General features: G+C 37.9%; 1 protein-coding gene across 1 annotated transcript in view; it reads left to right on the top strand.

The window, feature by feature from the left end:
- FAF1 (Fas (TNFRSF6) associated factor 1) overlaps positions 1 to 24,431 on the top strand; it is a gene marked incomplete at both ends in the record, with an annotated part of 117,829 nt that extends 93,398 nt beyond the window's left edge. The window contains 4 exons of the mRNA XM_009578398.1: positions 10,149 to 10,285; positions 12,862 to 12,950; positions 23,873 to 23,953; positions 24,354 to 24,431. Coding sequence (XP_009576693.1) covers positions 10,149 to 10,285; positions 12,862 to 12,950; positions 23,873 to 23,953; positions 24,354 to 24,431 — 385 coding nt within the window. The remainder of the gene's footprint in view (positions 1 to 10,148; positions 10,286 to 12,861; positions 12,951 to 23,872; positions 23,954 to 24,353) is intronic.
- Between the last annotated feature and the right edge of the window lie 1,239 nt (positions 24,432 to 25,670).

The raw sequence follows: 25,670 nt of genomic DNA, 5'->3' as shown, positions 1-25,670 counted from the left end.
GGGGCGGGGCGGTAGTAGTGGTGTTTGACAGCGGTGGTGTTGACAATTCTGGCCCTACCTTTTGGTCTGAGCGTGCGGCTGCAGCTGCGTCGGGCCATCACATGGGCTGAGCGATTGCTCAGGTTTCCAGAGAGGTTATGGGATAGATAAGCAGGAGAGCCAGACATGAGCAGCTATAGTTCTGGCATTTTCTGACTTCAGAGAGTTGACTAAATACCATTATTCTAACGTAATTACGTGTGTGTGTGTGTGAGCTGTATATATATGTGTGTGTGTGTGTATATATGTATGCAAGCACATGCCTAACTATTTTTGTTAATTCATTAATATACATTAATATAATATATTTGTATCCAGGACAGATACATAGTGAATATATATACATACATATATACCTACACATGCACACATACCCTTATGTTTGTACACATAGCATTTACAAACATAGATTATGTATAATATTAACAGATTTCCAATGTACATAATGTTTGCCAAGCAAAGCAATGCCCAAACCGTAAAACAGTGACTCAAATGTCTGTAGAAGCTTTTTAGCTTTTGATATCGTTGCCCTTGGGCGCTGTATTTCAAGGTGTTGCCAACTTTTCTCAGCTCTGATGACAGGTACTTGTTAGTTTTAATGTTCAAATGATAGTTTTTCACTTTGCTTAAGCTTAGGAAAGAGTTAATTGACTAAAGCACTTCTCAGCAGCAGGTTGTCTTCACCTGCAATTTCCGTCATCAAGTAATTAGCCATATTCACAGTTGCTGACCCTTAATACTAACCTACTGAATGATGCATGCCTGGATGAAGACCAGTTGACCATATTACTCCAGCTCCCCAATCCTTTTTGATCCTTCAGCAAATATATTGCAGGTGTGGGGTCTGTGAGAGCTGGACTTGGTGAGTTAATTTCTCACTGCCTCTTTAGGAGTGACCGTAGATTCTGTATATGTTGCTTGCAAAACTGTTGGATGTGTTCTTTAGGCACTAAATCCTTAACAGGTTTTACAGAACAGTGTGAAAACCTTTTCTATTGTATTTTGCAATATTTTATTTAATTTACTTTAATAGCAATACAGTGCCAGTCAATAAAAACAGGTCAAAAGTCTAATTAATGTTTTAAAAATAAAGGTTCTCAAACACCAGGCGAGTTTGTCATTTTCTGTATGGTTTGTTTTGAGGAGGAAGAGGAAAGAAGGTGAGGAGGGAACCCTTCTGTTCCATGATTACATCCCACCCGCTCATTTTCTCCTTTTCTGCTTTGCTTTTGATTTTAGTGGCGGTCTTAACAGAATGTCAAGATCAATTTGCAGCATGGTTTAACTCAAGGTTTGCATTCTGCCAGCAGCAATTGTCCTAATGAACAATGCCGTGTGTTCTTGTAACTTCAGAAGCTTTTAGAAGGCTCATGGCAAGGGCAGCATCTAATGACTTTATTAGTGTAGGGTTTCAAAATGGGCTCAGTAATTGTTCACATCTCTTTGTCATCTAGTCATAATTACTGCATAGTATTGTTCGGGGTTGCACTTGTGAATAGTTTCCTAATAGCACTGAAAGGAAGAAAAAAGGAAAAGGATAAAAGGTGATTGTCTCTTTAGATGGAGAACAAAACAGCCTGTATATAGATGATGGTTAAACTGTTTATTATACACCCACCAGAAAAGGTAAACTATCCCTGCTTAAATATTTATGTACTTCAAGGTAATTTCATGTTAGTAGTCTAAAAATGTCCAAATTTGGAATACTAAAAACCAGCAGAGAATGCATTTTAATCTGATCATGATAGTCAGATATGGATGTCTCTGTAATATTCAACTATAAATAGAAAGTAGTCTCTCTGTTGATGTGATTAAGGTTTTCAGTGCATCATTTTATATGCCGATAGCGATGCTTTAAGGTCATCTGAAAAAAAAAAATTATTAAAACCACAGGAATTAACTAAACTGATACATTTGTAAGCTTATATTTTAAGTTCCCATTATAAAACCACATCCTAAAGCAAGTTCTATCCCACTGTACTCAAACTACACCATACTTTATTAAGCTTGTTGAACAGAAAAGGTGAAAGAATAAAACTCCCTAGTGTCCTGTGCAAAAGAGGTGAAGGCAGAAGAACAGGTAGTCAAGACAGACTTGTTGGGCTGCTTTGAGAAGGGAGAAAGAAGTCATTCACAAGTCCATTTAAATACAGGAGTCCACAACCGCACCAGTGAAGTCTAATGCTGGATGGAATTGAAGCTGTAGAGAAATGCACATGCATCTGTGCATCTGAATCAACCGTCAGAAGAAATCATTGAGCTGGCAGAGTCAAAATCGTTTGTACCAAAATGCAGCTGAAAAGCGTGAATGAATCTCTTTGGTACTGCCGGGCGCCCGATCGGGACAAAGCTCTCTGCAGAAGTGCAGGTGCCCATCCTCTTCCTTTAGATTAGGATGACTCTGCTTTGACCTCTCTGCTCTCCTTTTTGTCACCGTGCCGACTGTCTGTGGGTCTCAGAGAGCTGCAAATAACAGTGTTCAGTCTATGCTTAGCCAGAAGGTTCAACTGTACCTGCGTCATTCCTGACCGATGGTTGTCTGATCTAATCTTTGGTGTGCGGGAGGTTTCTTAGCATTTCTCCATAACCAGTTCCAGTATTTGACTTTCACTGCCTTTAGGCAGTTCACACGAATATTTAACTGAAGTTTCTCTTGCAGCAATGAATGACAATTATATCTTGGTCCACTCAGTAGGCAATGAGGTATTGTCTTCCTTTCTGCTGTTGTGTTCTTTGGACTTAGATGGTGCTATTTTTTCCTGCAATTTTCTCAGACTAAGCAACTGTGATTCCTTCAGCCTTTCCTTGTCCTTTTGTAGACATTTGTTATTGCAGCCTTCTTATGGTCCTTCTGTAATTGGTCCACACCTTTACTGATGCACTGTGCCTAAAACCGCCTTCCCAGTGCTAAATACAGGAAGAGGATTATTTCATGTTGTACAAACCATGCTTCTGTTTACTCACCCCAATATGATGCTTGTCTTCTTCACATCATGATTTTTCTTCTTCCCTTATTGCTTGATTCTTATTCTGTATTTGTGCAATTGTTCCTCCTACTCAGAGACTTTCATTGACCTTGTTGAAATGCATTTTACTTGTCGGGATGTTTCTCCGATTTGTGAAGATTAATCTGAGTTCTTTTACTGACTTCCAACGTGCTTGTAGCTTTGCCCACTTTACTAACATTTGTAAAGTAACTAAATGTACTCTCTGTTCTTATCTAGGTTATTATTAAATCTAGCTGTAGCCAGCCTTGGATATTCCTTAGCAAATCATATATTACATGCCTTTCTAATATGCTAGGTAATAATCAAAGCTACCACTGATATGCAAGCGCATCTTGTGTTTTGCGTTTTTAGTACAGCATTTTTGCAAGGGGTCCAGGAATATTTTATTTATACTTTTACCAATAATTTTGTCTGGTGTCCAGTGGTATCTGAAAGGATGGATTAATGAGTTTCTAGAGGGATGTGTTTTAGACTACACGGGGTTATAAAGTATTTACCTAATCTGTTTGAACCTTGCAGGATGAAATTAGATCTTCCATGTTTTATGAAGAGATAGATAACCCACTCATCTAGGCTTTACTCTCGCATAAAGAAAAACTGGATAAAATCATGCTTTTTACGTCTGAATCCCTGGATATTTAGCGTGTGGATACTAAAGAGGATATCCACATCATTTGATTCAGGCTGCTTTATACATCTCTAAACCATGCCTTCTATCTGTTGCTCATTCCCCCTTGTGTTGGAGTCAACAGTTATGACCCTACCAATGTCGGTAAGACAATAACTCTGTATTATGAAGACTATGGATAGCAAGCTTATTTTAATATACCATTTCATGACCTCAGCTTTTAATTTTTTAAAAATATAAATACCTAATACAAAAACGTTATTTTTACATTAACATTTTAATGAGTCTTACGTTGATTTTGCACAGTATATAATTATTATTAAAAATAATCAGAAATCTTGCATATTTAATATTTATCATTGTTTTCTTCACGCTCAAGAAAGAAGTTACCTTTTTTCCAGACCCATTTCTGATGTTTTAAAGTTTCTTAAAGTAAGGTTGGCCTTGGGAAGTATCTGGCCATAAATAAATCACAGTTTTTTGGGCCAAAATCATCCCGGTTGTGGACTGAACACCAATTCAGACTGAAAGGGAATAGATATTTTAGTAGAGGCTATAAGATTTTGTCCTGCTGCTGCTTTTTGAGCAGGACTTCAGGCTGAGATGATATAGCAAAAAACATCTCTAGTGCAGCCTTTCCATTAAAAAGTCCTTTGCAAGAAGCATAGTGGGCACCTTGTGCCAAAGGGCGTCATTTTAGGAAGAACGTTTCCAAAGTTTTCCCACCAGTGTGTAAAAATTAAAAGTAACTACAGGAATATTTATGTGAATAAGACTGTAACAAATAACCAGATCTCTGTTATTTATGTTGGTACAGAAAATAAGGAAAAATTGATCTAAAACCCTATGCAATTTTTTATATTTATTTTAATACATTTTATCCATACATTTCAGAACAGAGTTCTCTCAGTATGGAAGAGAATAAGCCCTTTAGTGCACGAGACAGATTTGCTAATACAATTATTAATTAACCTTAAGGTGCTGGGGAGAGTTTAAGAAAAGCAAAAGCAAAGGAGAGCTTTCAGTTTTTATTTGAACGTACAAAAACCATTCAAAATGTAGCATCAGTGGACTCTCTTTGCACCTTCCACGAGTACACTACAATGTACGATACGCAGCTTGCTCTGCATTAGTTTTCTTCTGCAGGTTTACTTGATTAACAAAAAAGAGCTAGAATTAGCGTTTTAGATTCAGTTGCTCTTTCTGCAACTATACTATGCCATGACTGCTTGACATTTTTATTTTATTCATAGTGCCTTGAGAAGATAGATTAATTTGGGGATGTATGCAGAGCTATTCATCCTATCAGATTGTATTATCGGTTTGATCCCAGTAGGTAACTGAAAATTGATACCACAACAGAGCACAGGCATCGAGTAGTTAATATTTGGTTTCAGTGATGACTGGTAGGTGGTGTCCATGTCTTTCAAAGCCATGCCAGTTGCCACTTTTCTGAGTGGAAAGAGAAAGGAGACTGAATTCCTCTGCTCTTTTAGAGTCCTTCCGCTGGATCGAGGCCAAGGGCAGCGGGCGGCAGTGCTGCGTTGCGCTGTGATTTTTAATGGAAATGCAGAGGACTCTTATTGCTCAGAATCATCAATTCTTTGCTAAGTTCTTCCTTTAATTCCTCTTCAGTTCTTCAATTCTTTGTAAATTCTTCCTTTGCTAGGTAAGAGTAGGAATCACTTTGAACCAGTTCACATTGGAAAATACAATATGACAGTTTGGGAGCCAGTGAACGCCTCTGCCGTGTGTCCCCTTTAAGGACTGGGCACCAGAGATGCTCTTAGCTTACTAAATTGTTTAAATTGAAATACTAAAGGAATATTTATGTTTTTCTAAAGTATTTAGCATCATAGCTTTTTTGTTTGTTTGTTCATATTCGTGGTGTGGTAAGGAGGCGTCTTGCATAATCATGGATCCAAACTTGACTGCAGTAGATCCTGTCCAAATGAATAACAAAAAAAGAACATAATACATGAGCAGGAGATACCTAAAGAAACATAAGATAATGCCAGTCATTGTAATGATGAAACCCCTCCCATCGGGAACAGCTGCCGTCTCCCACCTAGGGGTTGGCTTTCTCCTTTGGGCTCCCCCCCAAAAAAGGCAATACATATTTTGTGGTGTAAACAGGTATCATATAGATCAAAAGCTTTCCAGAAATCAACAAATATTGAGCTCTGAGAGCAACACTTTTGATGATCAGCACTTCGGCCAGAGGTGGCCAATTTTGTTGTTAAAAATGAAAAGCTGCACGTTCTCACAGAAACGTATTATTGCTAAACCCCAGCATTTACAAAGTTCTACATAGCATATCTAAGATCAGGAGCTATGGTAGATCACAGACTTAAGGTGTAATAAGTATTCCCTTTGGTTTTGAGACTCAGTAATATTTTAAACTTTTTTCAGTAGATTTTTAAAGCTGTTATTTTTTCATAATTGCCTTCTAGGAGCTTTTTTTTAAAGTAATATTAAATAAATTGCATTTTGTGATAAAATTACAAAAAAGTTATGCCAGGAGTTGTATTTTAATATAACGTATCACGTATTAGCTGGTAGGGAACGATAACATTCTTCTCTGGGAAACTAACACGATAATGTGCTACAAACATGATAACTCTTCGCATAGGTTATGCATGTGGAGGGACAACTGCTGTGCCGTGATCAGCAACCTCCCAAATTAACATCTTCATTTCACCAGAATAATTTTTCCTGTGTGCCGCTTTTAACTAAGGAGTGAACTATGTCTAAGAATTAATACCTGTTCAATCTACATTTAAAAAAAAGATAAGTTTGTAAATTGTTTAGGGTTTGTTTCTGTATTTGTCAAGCCGTGGTCAGTGTCCATGTTTATTCTGTAGCTTTAATAACTGTTGGTTTCATTGCTAGCGAGTCATGAAAGAAGTGAAGAAATTATGCTGTCTGCCAAAACTATTACTTTTCTTGATGATCTTTATTCTTGTAACTTTTGAGGTTTGTTTTTTTTTATAGTGGATTTTTTCTTCATAAAGTGCTTTTTTGCCTTTCTCATACTTCTCCCTCCTTGAATATTTTTGTAATTTAAAAATAAAAGGACTAGTATGGTGCCATTTGCCCTCCCTTTCTGGCAGCGTTCCTCTATTTCCACTTTTGGTTGGAGATCACAGTAATCCAGCGTGTTGTGGAAAACAGTTCTCCCCGGAGGGACATCTGGCTCTTTGATGCACTCCACAGGCAGTTCCCTTGGCAGCTCTGGAGATGCCACTGAAAGATCTGGCACACTTATGCTTAGATGAAAGTAAGAAAATCCCTTGTTAGTGATGTACAGAGTAAGATACTTCTATTGCACCAAATTGTTTTGGTCCTACTCATATACTTCTGACAGTAAATATTAGCATAGAGGAGATTTTGGGGGGTTTTTTTGCTGAATATGAATGTGGAAGAAAGTAAAAAGGTCTGCAAATACAGAATCAGTAAAGGCAGAAAAGGGAAAAAAATGCAAAATTAGTTAAATAGTTGCAAAATCTATTAAAAGGCATGAGAAAAACCCAACAGGGATCATGAATGAAACTTCAATTCCTACCCATCTAGTAAAATGAAAAGAAGTCACATGTTACAAGTAATTGCTGAGCGCTTACTACTGACCTGTTCGAAGAGCACATGTGTGAGTGAGTAATCGCTGGTGAACAGGAGTTACATGGTGTAGGCGTTGGAGATTGCTGCTCCTGTCTTTTTATTCAGTGTTGCATCGTTTGACTACCTTCACATTTTTGTTGGCTTTACTACATTTTAGTTCAACAGACAAGTGGAGTCTTACTTGGTTCCAAAGGGCAGGATCTGTTTTGGTGAATCATGTTAGTGAGAAGAGTTTCTCGTGTATATTCGCTCTGCTCTGAAGATACGCATTGGTAACTACCAGCTGGTCATTCATCCCCCATGAACATCCTCATCACAGCTGCCCATGCTATAATCTGGACATTTGTTTTTCAAAGTTGGAAGTGCTGGGAAGAAGAGTTGTTTCTCATTCCTCCCCCAAGAAAGACAAAGGCTGCCTGGTGGCAGCGGTGGCAAATCTGTGGCATTTGGGTCAGAATTGGCATGTGCTGTTCCTGTAACTGGTACATGAGCGCGCTGGCTGCTCTCCCTGCGAGCTGAGCAGATTGCAACAGCAGCAGAGGAAGGGAGGAGATTTGAAAGAGCCGGGCGGATGGCATCAGGGGCTTTAAGAAGTGGCCCCAAGAAAAAAAAAACCACCATGATGGGAGATGTTGGTATCTGGCATCTGTTACTCAACCAGGAAAGTATGCGTACCCTTACAACAGCCTGGTATGACATGCCATTTTCTGAAGCCAGGGAGTTGAAACCTGTTCCCAGCCTTGATTATAGAAGACCCTGAGGTATCATGTTCTGTAAGGTTCTATGTAGTCAGCCAGAAGTTCCACGTGTAAAAATTCATCTCCTGGAAGAAAATTATTTGGGAGATCTTCTAATGTACTGAAATACCTACTTCATTCAGAATTCTCCGCATACAAAATCCATACCTATAAAAGCATATTTTGAGACTGAGTTATGCGTTGATTAAATACAGAATTGATTAAACAAAAAACAACAAACCAAACCAAGACCTTTGACTAGTGCAACTAGTATTATAATAGTCTCTTAGTTTCGTTCCTTCGAGCAGTATTCTCTACAGCACTTTTTAATCTCCAGTTAAATATTTTGTTTTCAGATGAAGGCTTGAGTGCTTTTCTTCCGTGGTGTGTTGAAGACTGTTAAACAGTTTTAATACACACATTTCAGGAATTCAGTTCAATTGACCCCTGTCTTTATTACTTTCAGGAATGAAACCTTGAACACACTTAAGTCATTTTGCCATGAAAGGTCACCATTGACTTCTGTGAGGCCAAGATTTCACTTATGTATTCCCACCTTGAAAAGCAAAAATAAAAAAAACCATTATTTAGCTTAAGAGTTTATATGTCCAGACTTTATGGACAATTTATTTTATCTTTACCAGATGGTATGTCTCTATGTAACTATTTTTGGTATAGCAGTCCCTATTTGGCTTTTTTGACATTGTCTTTCTGTGGGATAGTTCTGAATTGCAAAAGACAGAGAATCAAGGAGGCAAGGAAAGGTATTTGCCAGGAACATTTATGGCTTTGAAATACTCACTGGTTACCCCTGCTCATTGCCTTCCATCCAGCTATGGCCATAGTTATACTACAAATTGTCTCTGAGAAGGGTTTTTTTTAATACTTCAGATGCCTTGAACAAGCCCAATGTTGTACTCATCAGGCTTATCAATTTTTAGCCATTTTATTAGATACAATATATATTGGTTAAAAAATTTACATTTTTGAATCTTTTCAGTATCTTTGAGAAGGAACGACTTGGAGCGCTTGACATTTTAATGCAGTTTGTCTTTTCAAATAGATTTGGCTTCTAATGCATGTGACAACAGGACTTTGCTCTTCAGTTAGAGCATACATTTCAGAGTAGTTGTTACCTAAAATATTATCATAAGGCATAAGAAAACACACGATTTAAGTTGCCTTTCATGAACATAATTAAGAATTAATAAGCCTGTACCAGTGGCTAGTCCTCAGAATTTCCACTGTTTTGCCTTTTGTGACCCGTGTTATTAAAAGTCCATTATTTTTACAGACTTTATTAAATTGGATCTTATTAAAGCATTCTATATTTGCATTTGGTCTTTCATAATTCATTATTATTATGACATTTACTTTTTACCATCAGATCTGAAAACATATCATAAGCTACCCTTTTCTCTTGAAAGAAATGCTAATTTCAAACAGTCCTCTAATGGAAGAGAAAAGCTTTATCAGTTTTTTCATTTATTCAAGATCGTGTTAAGAATACTAATGCTAGACTTCTGTATGCTAATATCCGACAGCTTTTTTTGGTCAAAAGCTTAGAATTATTGTTTTTAGACCACACTGCTAAGTATGTCACTGGCAGGGCACTAGTACAAAAGAAAATACAATTCTGAAGTACCACATTTTACTTCTATGACTGATAAAAACAATTTCTTGATCTTTCATTATTAAATTATGCTTTCATATGAAATTATACTATTTTTATACTTCGTCATGTTTACTAGATTATGGCTCTACTTAGTTTCTCTTTAGAAGTTTTTAGCAATTGATTTAGCATGATTATTTAGGGGGTGTTAGTTTTGAATTATAGCCTGCAGAATAGTGTAACAGGAAACGGAATTCTCCATCAACTAAATCACTATTTCAACCAGTTGTTAATTGTTTTAATTTAGACAATCTGGGATCTATCATATTTGTAAATATTCTCATAATTTAATCATTAAAAGGGAGAAAGAGCTCTAGAATTGAATGCAGAAGCCTAGATGTTAAACAGTAGATAACACTCACCTGAATTTAACATAATTTTTTTTTTTTTTTTAAAACTGACTTCAAAAACACCTCTACAATGTTAACTTTTTTTTCCCCACATAGATTCCTGACGATGTGCACTAGACACTTCGGGAGTGTTGTAGCCCAAACAATTCGAACTCAGAAGACAGACCAGTTTCCACTTTTCCTTATTATTATGGGAAAACGATCATCTAATGAAGTATTGAATGTAATACAAGGTACAGTTCTCGCTTTATATTAAAAGTGGTTCTTATGTGTGAGTATTGAAACTGTTAGAAGACATCTTTGCTAACTGTTTCTTTTTTAAGATGTTCAGAATATGAATTTATTTCACACAAGCAGCTTTCAGTTGTCATTGTATAGATAGCTACTATTCATAAATACTATTAACATAGTATTAGAGACTGAAGTTGCCATGACTGTAGTAGAATCATAGTTTAAGTTTTTCAGTTTTTTTGAAGCAGAAGCCAAATCTCCTGAATAAGGAGCTACACTTAGTTTTCCAAATCTATATCCATATAAAATTCCTGATTTCCAAAAGATTTTTCCTGCACTTCTTGTGCCGGAATGCATTTAGTTCTCTGTGTGTAGTTCCTTGTTAACATGTGGACTCCTGTTGCATGTAGTGGGCTAATGTATTTGAACATGAGTTGCTTTTTCAGACCTGCCTGCAGCGCTGAGACCCCAAATCAGATCAAAATTTTAAGTTGCTAATATAATCTCACATAAATGAAGTTTTCTGGCTTACATGAGCAGTTCTTTCTGGTATAACCATTCCTCTGATTTCACTGACAGCAAGATGACTTAGATGTAGAGTGATGCCCTTTTACTGCTGTTCTCAGTAACTCTTCAAATTAAAATACATCAAAGAATGGCTGCCTCTTATTTCTTCTGCTTTCTCCACAAGCTTGCCTTCATGACACTGTGTCCTCATTTATTTATTGCTTATATCTAGCGATCTTTATTCTAATCTCCTTATTTTCCTGAGGAAATTCAGCCTCAGGAAATACTGCCTTTTGCAGACAGCATTACTGTTTCTTTCTGCATATGGGATTAATAATTTTCTTGAGGAATCTGCAGTTTGTGAATTTTGTGTGGATTTTGTCTCCTTAGTGCAAGGTACGGCACACCACTAATTCATGGTACTTCTGTCACTTAGAAAACTTATTTCATACAAATAACCTTATAAATAGATTTTCTTGTTTTTATAACTCTGCAGCATAGTTCAGCACGTGTATAACTTTAAGCACCTGTGTTATCCCACTGAAGCCAGTGGTGCTTACTGGCTTAAATTACTTAAGTGTTTTAGCAACTTGGTGACTCAAAGCCATAATATAATGCAGCTTTATATTATAAAATAATCCAAATTATTTCACTGCATTCATTAAGTTTTAATGATTTTTCAGGTTTTCTGCAAACAATCTTTTGAACTAAACTAAACTAAACTGATCATCTATTGCAGCCTTACTTAAATTTATCTTTTAGCAAAAATCAAACGTGCTGTGCATGTTATTTTCCCATGAATTGGGACATTGGTATCTTTTAACACTATGCCCCCAAATGAATGGTAGTCTCTGAAGTCATGTGTGTTGTACCATGCGGGATAACATTTTCTGCTAAGGTAGCAAATGCTAGAAATAGGAACAATGAGGGCTTTCCAGGGCTGGGTGAGAAGGCATGTTTACAGAAGAGATTCAACAATATAGAAACTTAAGTCCCAGTGGTGTTTATTGAAATGCAGACTAAGTTTGCTTTCGATTTTTATTTTTTCCTGGGGTTGGAAACTATGGGGACAGTTTTGTTTTCTTTAGTGGTACTATGGCTTCTGGTTAGTTTACTCCTTTTAAAATTTTGACCAGCATCACCAATATAAATCTAGCTCTTGTTGGTATTGTTCTGTGAATGTCCAAAGACTGTTGAAGTTGGCAGGTGTTAAGAGTTTATAGTTTTAGACCATTTCTCATGGTCTAAGACCTTTTAACTACTATGACAAGTGGCTCTAATGGGTAGTCCAGTCTTCAGTTTAAGAAGAGAAAACAAAGACTGAGTGCATCTTGGTAGGAAGTTAAGCTAATCTTTCAGTCTTACTGAAGACTGGGGGCACGCTGGTAGAAAAATGCGAGGAGGTATCTGTTTTCCTATGCGTGTGCTGTATTTCTTGGTACATACACAGATGACTGACTTTTCCACTATTATTAGCTTTACAAGTTTTATCAGAAGTAAATACACTGAAGAGAATATATTATAATATTTGAAGTTTTACTACTAGTTATACCTGAATAAAAATATGGGTGCACATATCCATTTGATCACTGTATTCTGGTTTTTGTCTGGTTTTTTTTAAACCAATCCATGTGGATGCTGCTGCCAACATCCTACCTTTTGTTACCAGACTAAGCAGTTGCTTCAGTTTCCCCGATTATACCTGGGAATTCTAAAACTTTCAGATTTTACAAATCAATTTCATGTCAAGGAACCCCAGATATAGGAGAGGTTATAAACCTTTCCTCTAACATCAGTGATTAAAAGAAAAAATAGAATTATTCCATGCAAGCACAAACCACCTAAAATTTTAGCCTATGATCAACGTTTGTTTGTAAAAACAATTTTGAATTTTCAATAAAAAGGCAAACTAAAGGCATTCTGTTGAGATATTTGCATTTTCTACTTTATTTGCATTTTCTACTCCTGTTTTTTAAGTCTGGCTATTTCTTATTGATTAATTCTAAAAAGACTTCTTTTTTGTTTAATAACTTTAATGATACGAAGTTCAGCTATCTTCCTTTTTTGCTAGGTAACACAACAGTGGATGAGCTAATGATGAGGCTGATGGCTGCAATGGAGATCTTCAGTGCCCAGCAGCAGGAAGACATAAAGGATGAGGTGAGCGTTGAAAGTTACTGCAGACGCCTACTGGCTTCTACAAATCACTGGGGATGCAAAATTAACCAGATGTTTCTTTAGCCAATGAAGTTGGGTATGATGTGTTTTAGTGTCTCTTCCATCATCAGAGATTAAAAATTTTAAGTCTCCTTTGTGTATTTATTTGGGTCTTTCAAAAAAACTCCTCCTTACTGGTTTACTGTAATTTTCAGTTTGTTTCCTTTTTCTGAACAGTAGTCATGAGTAACCGTTTACAATTGCAGTGGTATTATAGAGCTTAATATGCTCATGCAAGGAAACGACAATCAGGTTTTTTCCCAATGACCAGCTTCAAGTCATAGGTAAAAACCAAAAATAAATTAGACTGATATATTTTAAATGTATACGTTTAAAAGGGGATTGAAAAGCAACCTTAACCAGAACTATACCAGTACTGAATCACCATTCAGAACAACGCAGAATGGGTAAGTGATGACAAGACTTTTTGAAAACAGTGTTTCAATTACATGGAAGTAGACACAGTGAGGTATACAGTTGAGAGATGTTTATCTGTTACCCTATAAATTGAGAGTGGCATTTTGAAGTAATGAAGTACTTAGTTAGGTATTTATAATAATAGGTGTGTTGCCATTCAAGATTATTCTTACCCTGTTGTGTAGACATTGATTGACAATAATTCACTAAACACATTCTTCACATTTAAATCTTGTATCTCATTAGTACGAGATTTACCAATTATGGTTATAATAATATGAAGGCATGGTATCTGCACAATATCTGTAGTTCATTTTTTCTTCTTTATTTATGCTATCTGTAATTCATTGGTAAAGAAATTGACTTTAATTTTGTTAATACTGAACACAAATTTTAATATGAGGATTACAACAAAAATCCAAGGCACAATATAATTTAATTTTTTATTGCATTTTAACAGGAATATGTCGGGTGTGGGTTTTTTAAATGCTTTAATAAGAAGGTAAAATTCACATCACAGATGAGTTCCAAGAAAGGTTCAGAACTGGAAACTATACAAGCTGATAGAAATGAAGAAAACAGAAGGAAAGAAAAGCATATAAGGGCAGAGAGATAAGAGCAAATAAGGGATAGGAGAAGGAACTAGAAGTAGGAGTGATAGAGAGTGGAATAGAGGGAGGAACAGGAGACCAGACCAGTTGTCCAGAGCAGGGGAGATCAGTATTCAGGAGAGAAGAAGGTGGGGGCAGGTCAGATAGTGATAAACCTGTCCTAGGAGGATAAAACCAGGTGGGTTTGCAACTGAGAAAAACCTGAGTGTAAGGGAGACAAAGCTTAAAGAAAGAGAAGACTCGGTAGCCTTGAGGCCATGATCGCAGAACCGGGAACTGGCTTCTGCACCCTGAGTCCTTCCCTGGATGGCCAAGAACAGTGACAGTCCAGTAATGTATGTCCCCACACGGTGATATGGATGTCTCCTGACTTCTTACTCTAGGTGCTCTACTTACTCTCAGTGTGTAGAGAGAATGGAAAATTAATTTTTATACATTCCTCTAAAATCTACCTTTGTCCAAGTCTTCTGTAGTCTCTTCTCACATTTCCTTTTGTTTTTCTGTCACTGAGAGCACCAGTGACATTTCTTCCCCAACGGGAGTTTTTTCTAACACACTTTGACATTCAGAAAACTAATAGAAAATTTCATAAACTTTGGGGGCAGGTTTCCAGATGCTATGGGTTCTATACACAAATAGGATATTTACTTACACCTTGGCTCCACTTGTTACAAGCACACTGAAAAGGTGATCTCAGGCACTTTCACCTTTGAAGCAGGAAGTTTAAAAACAAAAAAATAACCTCGCTTTATGAAATTACTATTCCAGAGAGGGAGTATTTGACAAGCAGTCTGTACTCAATAGAGGGCTTTAACCTGAAAAAAAAATATTGTCTTTTTGTGGTTTGCTACATAACATGTAGCTTTCTTATAAGTCTTGTACTTGACAACTTCAAGTGTTCAAACATCAACACCTTTTCTTTTTTAAGATCTTATTGCAGTTGGTGCAATTTTTTCCCAAATACTACAATAGCAAACAGGATACAGAGTCCGGTTTCTGTTACTGTTTCCTTAATAGCACAATAAGTCATCATAAAACCACAAGAAGATAAGCAGAAAATTCTTCTGTGTTTTAAAAAGAGAAGTCATCTATATAGCTTTGCTGTAAACAGAAGTGTGTGTGAGAGAGAAACAGAACTGGAAACACTTGTAAATAACAGCATGAAATAATTAATGAGTCAGTTTATGCAGCTGAACTTCTCCACTTTGGATTTTTAACTTGCATGCACATGAAAGCTTCCAACACAGCTACTGCATAATTCTGTTCAGCACAGCATGTTTTGCAGTGCCCTCTGATGGTTATTTCAGTACAGGATGACTATTACCACTGCCAGCTAATGGTACAGGTGTTCGCCGTGGTGCTGGCTGTAGCTGTTCAGGCATTGCTTTACAGTCAGCTCCCCGACACTGGTCATCGACTGATGGAGTAGGCAGGATGCTCAGAACAGCATCACTGACTTGCCTCACCTGAGCAAAGTGAGTCACTTCATTAGCTGGTGGTAATAGTATGGTTACCTAAATCCTGTGGTTTTGCATCCATGTGTTAGTAAAATTTACTGGTGTAGCCTCATAAAATTTTAATCAGGCAAATTTGGGGCATATTTCTATAATGTCAAGTGCTAAAATACTGTCATTTAACCAGCAATTGGATTTAAATTTTAGATTTGTATATTGTGTTTGATTAAGCTTTTTCTTACATAATCTCCAAAGTAGTACCTTAAAAACATTGAGAGGCATATGTGTACTCATAGTAATCCAACGTACCTGGCTTGAGGTATGGCGGTGTGTAATTTAGGCACCCATTTTCTCTCCCAGGCTTTCTTAAAGGGAGATCAATCTGCCGTCCCATTCTTCTCCCTGCCCCTCCAAAGCTTCTGGGTCAATCATGAACCATTGGGCCTGTTGCCTGCTGCCTGTCAGCTGTGTGGACCAGATGACACTTTGGAAACCTCCTGCCTCTTTTGGACCGCACTGTTGAAGTGCCATTATATATACGCGGTCTGGCTGTTGTGCTGTCTGTTTTTATAAGTTTGCTATTTAAATTGCCATAGTAACAAGCCACAAATAATAAAATATGATCAGCAGCATACTGGCGTGCTCATGTGGCACTTCTGATAAGAAGCGGCCAATGGATAATTAAATGGTGGGTTCAGTGGCATCAACAGCAGCAAGGCCAGTTGGCCAGGAGGCAGTCCCACCCTTGTCAGTCTAAGGTCTGAAGTCCAACCTCAGGCTGTGTATGCAGAATTACTCTGAGGTTTCTGATGGTTTCATACATATTTCCTTTTCTAACCATGTTTGCTCCTCTGGCCCACGCGATCAACTACATGTTGATACCTCAGCTACTGTTCAGGCAGTGGGGTTGGGGATTTTTGCAAAGAGGAAATAAACGCCACTAAGGAGTTTCTCCTGTAAGCGGAGGAGGGTGTCTCAGAGCAGGGACAACCGCCCTCTGCCACGGCTGATCAAGGTGTGAACTGAGAATTTTCGGGGACTGACTTTGAAAAGAGTGCGTAGTATCAGTTCCTCTTAAGTGTCAGTGCCTGGTGCTGGACTTAGGAAAACAAATAATAACTGTAAAATATTGTACGCCCTGGAATGTCCATTTTTAAACACCCTGTTAGCTTGTTTGCTTTAATTGGATAGTTGAATAATCATCTCAGCGTGGCGTGATGGGCCCAAATAGATCCGAGTTAGTTCCTTTGTGAGATTAATGTGAAGAGATACGTGATTAAATCCTGGCATTACAGTGCAACACACCTGTTCTGGGCCGATCCTGAACATTTTTTCTCCATTGCCTGAGGAGGAGGCTTCTCAAAGGATTACAGTAACACTTTTTGACAAGCTTATACAGGGTGGAGTTTCCATGTAATGACAGGGCTTATTTGATGATGTCTCAGTAATGCATTCTTTTTATTTTTGCTGTCAACATTTATTACTGTAGAAGCATTGACTGTTACACAGCTGGTCCAACTTGTCCACATTTAAGTAACAGTAGGTCTCTCGTCGTGTTTATTTTTGTCGTTACGCAACACTAGCACTCCTGCTCTCGCATTAGACTTCAAGGTGGAATTGTAATACCCACAGTTGCTCCAAAAACCTTCTTATTTTTACAAATACCAATTAAAACCTTCAATTCACTTTAAACTATGTCTGCTGACACACTTTTCTTTAGTGTAAAAGAGAGATACTTAAGAATTTTTAAACTGGAAAAACTGTTGTAAACAGACTGACTGAAGATAAGCTGTAGAAAAATGTAGACCTGGAGAGTCACCATCTTTGCTCTCTGATCTTAGGTGACATCTCTTCTTCCTAGATACTGCTACAGTGTGAGGAAAATGTAGGTCCTTCCTGACCAATATCTGGATGGGGATTTAAAAAATATGTAAAAGAAAACAAAAACTCCAAAATAGCAACATAAATTCACCTTCCTTTCCCTGCCACAGCTCTTTGTAAAAGTATGCTTGCGTGTGCATCCCAGCCCTCTCTAGTGTTAGATGGGGCTTTACCAGCCAAATGTTATTTTAATAACTTTGCAGTTAGAAGCCTGGTATCACCATGTCTTCCTCCTCTTCTGCCTCGCTGCTGTCAAATGTGAGGGATTTCCTTCTTTTTTTTTTTTTGATACGGTAATTCAACAGTTTTAGCTTCCACACCTTTTCTCTTTCTTCTTCCAAAGATATATCTCACAGCCACAAAGGAAGCTAAAGAGGATCAGTCCTAGTGCATTTTCTCCCAATCTGTGGTCTGTTCGTCTTCTCCTCCTTCAGATCGGTTGCTTTTCTCCACTCCTTACCTGCAGTTGTGTTCTCCAGTTGGAGGGTGGCCTAAGTGCTTCCATCAGCTGTGCAGGAGAGCCCTGCAATTTCTCTTTAGGCACTGAAGCTCACACTAAAATCAGTAGAAATTAGGCATCTGAATACCTTTGATAATCTGTGTTCCATCTAACACTGTCATGTGTATCATGGTATGTAGTATTTGCACAACAGGAGGTTATGAGAATAAATACATGAAATTCATTAAATTCCAAAGCGCAAAAGCATTATGGTGATGACAGCCATCTAGCGAAGATTGTGATTTAACCCCTCAAAAAATCCAATTAGCACATTTACTAATTATTACTAGTTATAACTAATTAAACTACAGTAATCAAAATTTATTTCATTAAATTTTCCTATTTTGTATTTGTAATATGATAGCACCCCAAACGATCGGTTTCCCATTGTGCACGTCACTGCACTGACACACAGCAGAGGCGAGTGCCGCCTTCGAGAGTTTACGGCCCATTTTGAGCTTTGACAACATGCAAGGTAACGACAGAGGAAAGGAAGAAGATAAAATGAAACTATCTTTAGTTCAGGTGGCTTTTCGGCTATACATGTTGATGGCTTCAGTCACTGAATATTAGCTTAGTTTCTCTTAATAAACAGCAGCTTTCCCTGCTATACAGCCCGGGTGGGTAGATGTTGTAGCAGGACTGGCTGGCTTGTTTCCCGTGGAAAGTCACTGCAGGACTGCTGCTTAAAGGCTTTGGGTTTGTTTTTTTTCTTGTCACTTGAAGTAATTCCCAAAAATCAACATCTAGAACTGGGCTTTCAGCCTTCGATACAGACAGGCAGGGTCCTCCAGCGGTTCTGCGTTGTTCTGCCCCCTCGTCCTGCCCCGTCCTGCCTCCCCACCTGAGGTTCTGCCACCGCAAAAACGTTCAGTTGGTTTGTCTTCATCATTCTCATATGCATAACACATTCTGTGTACACTTTTCCTTCTATATATTCCCCATCATGTATATTTAAGTTATACAATGTGCAAGTCTGTCATCTTAGTGAGTCAACCTTTATTGCACTAGTTTGTTTGGACGAAGGGGTGTTTCTCTTTAACGCTCCCATGAATAGCCTTGAGCACTTGCAGATTTTAATTTCAGGAGTGGTTCAGTGAAATGAACTGTCTTTCAGATAAGCATTCAGCGTTTGTAAACACACTCTCTTTTTTTGTCTTTCTTGTAACAGCCATTTACTCACTGATGCTCTGAGAAATGTCTTCTGCTCATGGTTATCTTCTCAAGTTCTGTCTCATCTGGTTTTACTTCACAGTAAAACTGATCCCAAAGGCAATGGAGAATAAAGTATAACACATCTCCCTGAGACAAATCAGGTGCAAAGCTGATTCCTGGGGTTAAATCATTAAATCCTACCGTCGGAAACAACAACGATAAATTTTAAAAAATCCCAGAAGGGCCAATGCTGACTTTTACAGCAAAATAACCCATCCAAAAAGCCAAATATATTGTGTATTTTTTTCCCTGTGTAATCTGCAGGAAAAGGGGGCATTGCTGTCCTAAATGCAATCAGGAATCCCCCATTTCCATCATCTTGCATCTGAAAATGCCTGCTATCAGGTGCTTCAGGGGTAATGTCAAGAAAGGGTTTAGGGAATAATTATTGGAGAGAGTTATCCTAAATTTCTTCTTAACCTTACCTGCAAGTTTTTCTTAGTCTTGTAGCTCTGGCTATTACTCAAGAGGTTTTATCTGGTCCATTGTAACTATCTCATGAATATAAGTGTTTACTATTTTTGTTATGACTTTGTAATATGCATAAGATAGCAAAGAAAATTCATAGCTGAAGAACATATTCTGTGGATAAATGCAATTTTTTTTGAAGTATCAACTTTCATTGAATGAATGTCCCCCCTATTTTTGCATTGTCAAAATGGGAAAGCAGAGATCTGTGACTTTTTCCCTTTAAGGAGCAGAGGAGAGTTGTCTCCTCATGTCATGCCCAAAACCCCTGGGATGTGGATGGTTACATTCACACCAGCCTTTGGTTGCTGCTGTGGAATTCAGAAATGCTGAGTGTAACCCTTGTTTCTGATGAAGGCTTTTTAAGTTACCTGCGATAAGCCGGTGTCTGTTCACACCTTGGTTTCTTGAAAAAGGAAGATGGCAATTTTACCTTCATTGCAAAAGTATTGTGGAGATGCATTTATTGACGTTCAGTCGATGCTGCAATTTATGTAGGGTTTAACAGGAAAGCTGTCAGCTACCTCAGATTTTGCTAATGGATAATACTTACGACATTTTTTAAATTAATTATTAGTGGTATGACTATTCTTTTTTTCTGCATGTGTTCTTTCTTAGTGCAATGACAGATTCTCTGCAAACATTTTCTTCTGCTTTTTCTGTCACCATTATGAATTTTCTTTTGTTGCTTTTGGTAAACTTGAGTCATCCTCATACTTTGTATGGTTTCTCTGGAGGAAGGGATGACTAACATAACAAACTGCATTACAAAAAGGAGTATCTAATGTTTAAAATTTGTCTAAGGTGTAACTCTGAACCAGAGAATATTATAATTTTGCCATAATCTCCATAGAAGAGGTGGTTCCTGTAGAGTGTGAGCAGTATTAACAAAACGCAGGAGTAGGTACAAAGAGACATTTCATAGGATTACATCTGCTTCTTACCTAAAGAAATCTGGATTCCAGATTTGTTTTTAAGCTCTGTTTCAGTAAGAACAGTATTGTTTCAATGCGGTGTAATGTTCGGTGGCATGGTCATTTACTTTTAGATGTGGCTCACACATTTCTGTGAGGACCAGGCAATCATGCGTAGTAATTCTTCACATTCCTGACATCTTTTTCATAATCCACTTTTAGGACGATGATAATTGTGATGAGTAGGGAGGAAATAAATCTTTTTTTTTTTAAATGCCTGGAATTCATGTTTAGATTCTTGTTGTAGAATCTATAGTGTCAGTGTTTTTTGCAGTTATCATCCAGATTATATAAATTAAACCAATTTCAAAAATTCTTCAGTAAATCTCTCTGTAGATAAATGAATCCTGTGCTCATCACAAGTAACTTCTAATAACTTCCTTGAGTTTTCTAGACAGTTTGTAAAATGTAAAATAAAAGCCAGTACTCAATTTCTTATAACTCTGATTAGTATATATTTTTGGAGTGAGTTCTTAACAATTTTTATAAATGTTTAAATTTTTATTTTTTGAGGGTTGGTTTTGGTTTGGGTTTGTTTGGGTTGTTTTTGGTAAACTAAAGTAACTATATGTTAATTGCTAGCTATCTTTGATGAAGAAAAGAGCCTGTAGTTGCAATTGTTGCATCTGACCTTTCAGTTTTCTCTTGGGCATTACTGGACTTGTGTGACCTTGGAAATTCAGTTAGTGTGTGATATGTGAAGTTGCAAAACATGAAAGTTAAATAGGTTCTCTCTGAAATAATTATTAATTTTTTTTTTTTTAATGCTTGTCCTCTCGCAGATTGCCTGACGTCATCTTCTTTTAGTAGGTTGGTTTGGGAAGATAGTTTTAAGATATAAATTTATGGTATGCATATGGAAAGTCTCAGTATAGATAGTACAAATCTTTTTCCTTTACTGTTACATTCCGTCTGTGAGAAGAGTTGGGAAAACCTCTGTGTATTCAAGAAGCTTTCCTCATTTTTCGATAACATAAAAATTGGAGCTGTTCAATTATTTCAACATCCTCTCTTCTCAGAAATGGAATATTAATGTAGGGTGGTTTCTGCTATCAGGTTTGAGTTAATTTTTGAAGGTATTCCATGAACATAGCACATAAAAGCTCATCAAGGTCCAGAGAAGCCAGGAGGGGAATGGGTTATTTGGTGGTTATTGTCCTTTTTACATTTTTGCAAGAATTACTCATCTCTTAGCTTTGAACAAAGTGATGGTTTCTCTATCTTCTGTGAATGAAATTTGGGACACACTGATTGTAGAATAATCTTGGGTCCTGTTTCTATAAGGAAGAAGAGTTTCCTCTAAAAAGATCTTGTTACTTTCCAACTGGAGGTTGTATACCTTTTCCTGCAATTTGTCCTTTCCTCTTGTGGTCGCATGCTACTTTAGAGCTTTTTAACCACTAATACGTTAGAGTTTTGTTTGAGGAACATCTTGGCATGTTTGCATGACATCATAGTAACAGCTAACTTATGCTCCTCCCATTTAGAATTGAGTTTTTGCCAAGTAATGGAAGTTTTGGAGAGAAAATTGATCACTTTGCAAAATGATGCCTTTATGTGGAATAAACCTTGCAGATGAATGAAAAAATTAACATAATTCTTCAGAAAGAAGAAGAATTACCTTTTTTTCTTCAAAAAGCAGTAGGTGGTTGTCCTGGTTTCGGCTGGAATAGGATTAATTTTCTTCCTAATGCTGTGTTTTGGATTTAGTATGAGGAGAATGGTGATAACACACTGATGTTTTCAGTTGTCGCTAAGTGCCCTCCTAGTCCAAGGACAGCTCCCATGCCTACTGACTGAGCTAGGTACACAAGATGGGAGGGAACATAATCAGGACAGCCAGCCCAGCTGGCCAATGGGGTATTCCATACCATGTGACGTCATGCTCAGTATATGAATGGTAGGCGTGATCCAGGAAGTACCGATCGCTACCTGGTTATCGGTCAGCGCGGGTGGTGAGCAATTGCATTGTGCATCACTCATTTTGTATATTCTATCATTATCATTATTATTTTCCCTTTTCTGTTCTATTAAACTGTCTTTATCCCAACCCACGAGTTTTTCTCACTCTCACCCTTCCGATTCTCTCCCCGCCCCACTGCGGGGTTGGGGGGGCAGTGAGGCGTGGTGTTTGGCTGCCTGCCAGGTTAAACCACGACAGTGGTAGACTTTAATTTCTGTGCAATACAGGGGACAGATTACCCCAGTGCAAGTGCTGTGTTACCAGTAACTACAGGTGACTGTGCTGAGCCCACCAGCAGTCTCACAGCTAAACCTTATTGATTTTTGTAGGGACCAGTGCAGCCTCTGCAGGGCTCTGGGAGGATTATAAGATGTAAGAGGAGTAAGTGCAGGGGAGCAGCCGCTGTCTCTGGCTCCAGAGGCAGAGTCTGAAGCTATTGATTGTACACTTTGGTTTATCAGACATCACCCCAGTGCAGTTATTCCAGCTTTCCGGGATATCCACTTCTTGATCCTCCACCGTATGGATGATGCCTCACTTTGTCATTCGTGTATTTTTAGTAAACCCTTATTTTTTTATGCTGTGATCGTTAATAAGATACTTTGCTAGGTTTGCTGGTTTGAAGTTGGCATGCTAACTCATGTTTTTTGCCTGCCTGCATCTGTGTGTTTGAGACACTTCAGAGCAGGACTTGCTACTTTCCCATCTTTGTATAACATTCAGGACAATGTGAACAGAGGCCTCTGGATGATGTTTAATAGTCATGACCCTGGATGGATCCTACTGAGGGTGTTTTTACCAAGGAAGGACCTGGGAGCAGGCCTTCTCTCGCAGGACAAGCCATTAACTGCTGTCAGTCTGAGCGGAGAGTGAATTAAAATCCAGCCTCATCCTTTAAACCTCGCTCTGTCCTTCCCTATTACAAGACCATCCAAATTGTTGGCTGCAGGAGCGAGATCCGTGCGAGATCCTCCTGGCACCAGCCCACACGGGCCCCTCCTGCGACCCCTCCCAGTCTGGCTGGCGCGGGCGGGGGCTGCACCGGCCATGGCCGTGATAAAAATGGCAGGGCAAAGAGCCTTGCTGCCAGATCCAGCCCTCGGGCTGGGGCTTGGACATGCCAATCCATTACATGGTAATTGAAACATAGCTTTAGGTAAGTCATAATTTTTAAAGCTAAGGTCGCCCTTGAGGCATTTCTGAAATCATTTCTCCTAGCAGTAGTTAGATGAGTAAGGCAGTCAAATATTTTGAAGTCACTGAGGTTAAAAAGTGCTGGTGAACATAAAGGTGTATATCATATTGGTCCACTGATATTTTTTGTTTGCTGATATTTTTTCTTTTCTTTTCTTTTCTTTTCTTTCTTTTTTTTTTTTTCTTTAGGATGAACGTGAAGCCAGAGAAAATGTGAAAAGAGAGCAGGATGAAGCGTACCGCATATCACTGGAGGCTGACAGAGCAAAGGTGTGTGCAGGGTGAAGGGATCGCATGAATGTCGGGATGATGTCTCCATAGTTGGTGAAACGTCTCTGGTGCAGAGGACTGCCTGCCTTCAGTTCTGCTCTTAAGATAAGACGGTTGCTGTAGGAGCCATTATTGCCCTCAGTCGCTATAAAATGGCACGAGATACAGTCACTAGGAGTAGACTTGACTACGTCTTTTTGCTAACGCAGTCCTGGCCCCACTTAATAATAGAAGTTGGGAAAGGAATGACAGGAAAAGATCACGTAATAAATATCCTATTTCTTATATTAATTTCTACAGAAAAGTTGAGACGTTTGCTTTTATATAGCTAATGCACATGATTAAACACAGCTGTGGAAAGCGAGGTGATACATGTGTGATTGCTGTTTGTGTTTATTAGAGGGAAGCGCAAGAGAGAGAAATGGCAGAGCAGTTTCGCTTGGAACAGATTCGGAAAGAACAGGAGGAAGAACGTGAGGTGGGATGTTTTACCTTTTCTGACAACTTTTTGGATTCATGAAGCTTATGGACATTGTAACCTTAATTCAAAGTATACTTTTTATGTGAACATATTTTTTTTTTAAATTAATTTCTTACTATATATCTAAAAAACATAGTGCAGCTAAATCATTTTCATCCACTGTTTAATAGCTTTTCTATCATTTGGGTCACAATTACATCATCAGGGTCTGAATTACAGCCAGATATTAGATAGGCCTGCTAACAGGAGATCCGTGAAATGAGCTCCATAAATGGTGGAATCTTTGAGAACCTCTAACCTTGTTTCTGCAGACACTCCTTTTGAAAATAAAATACCATGGAGCCCTTTCATTTCTTCAGGAAGTAGCACAAAGCCTAGCTGCAATTCTGATCAAACAAGTTGCCAAATTCAATTTGGGAGACAAAAGACTTTATAAAAAAAATTTAAGGAAAAAAGAATTCCAAAATCTAGAAAATTGGGTTTATGGTACATTTTTAAATTTCTAAACAGTCTCCTACAGAATCTTCCTTAGAATGAAAATTGTGTTTAAATGAACACTTTACGTTTCTAGGCCTATATAAGAAAATAGAAACCATGTGCTGTGAAGAGTACTGTTCCTCAAACTCTGTTATTTTGTAGATTCTCTTAATTTTGTAGATCCTGAGGGTCCCAGTGCCTGTCAGAGAAGGCTCCTGCAGCCTCTTTCAGGATCTGGGCTAGCTTCTGTCCTAGCTGTGTGTCTATGTAGTTATTTACATAAAGCATCATGTACACAAATTTACTTATATTAGTGACTTCCTCTTTTTCACCTCCTGGCAAATACAAAATATGGTAAAAAGGCTGAGGTACAGCCATGTTTCTTCCCCTGAAGTCCCACCACATTTCAAAGGATAGGTGAAATAGACTAGTCATTAAAATATTTCCATCTGTTCTGTGAAGTTCTTGAATATAAGTCCTTACAGAACTGCTGTGAAATACAGCTGATACTTGAAAAGGACTTTGAAACCCTTGAATAAAATTTTCAAAATGAAAGCGATATTCACGTATAAATGACTGAAATCACAGTTGATTGGGGGTTGTCCTTTGACTTCTAGGCATACAAGATTCTGTGAGCCAGTTGCTAATGAATACAAAGCTATATCAGCATCCCTATTGAATATATATTTCCTGAGTATGTTTCCAGTATTATATCAAATATAAATAAAATATAAATATTAAAAATATTTATTCATTTAT

The sequence above is a fragment of the Fulmarus glacialis genome, unplaced genomic scaffold (genome assembly GCF_000690835.1).
Source record: "Fulmarus glacialis isolate BGI_N327 unplaced genomic scaffold, ASM69083v1 scaffold11120, whole genome shotgun sequence".
NCBI lineage: Eukaryota > Metazoa > Chordata > Aves > Procellariiformes > Procellariidae > Fulmarus > Fulmarus glacialis.
Note: the sequence above shows the minus strand (reverse complement) of the source record. Positions and strands in the feature narration are given on the sequence as shown.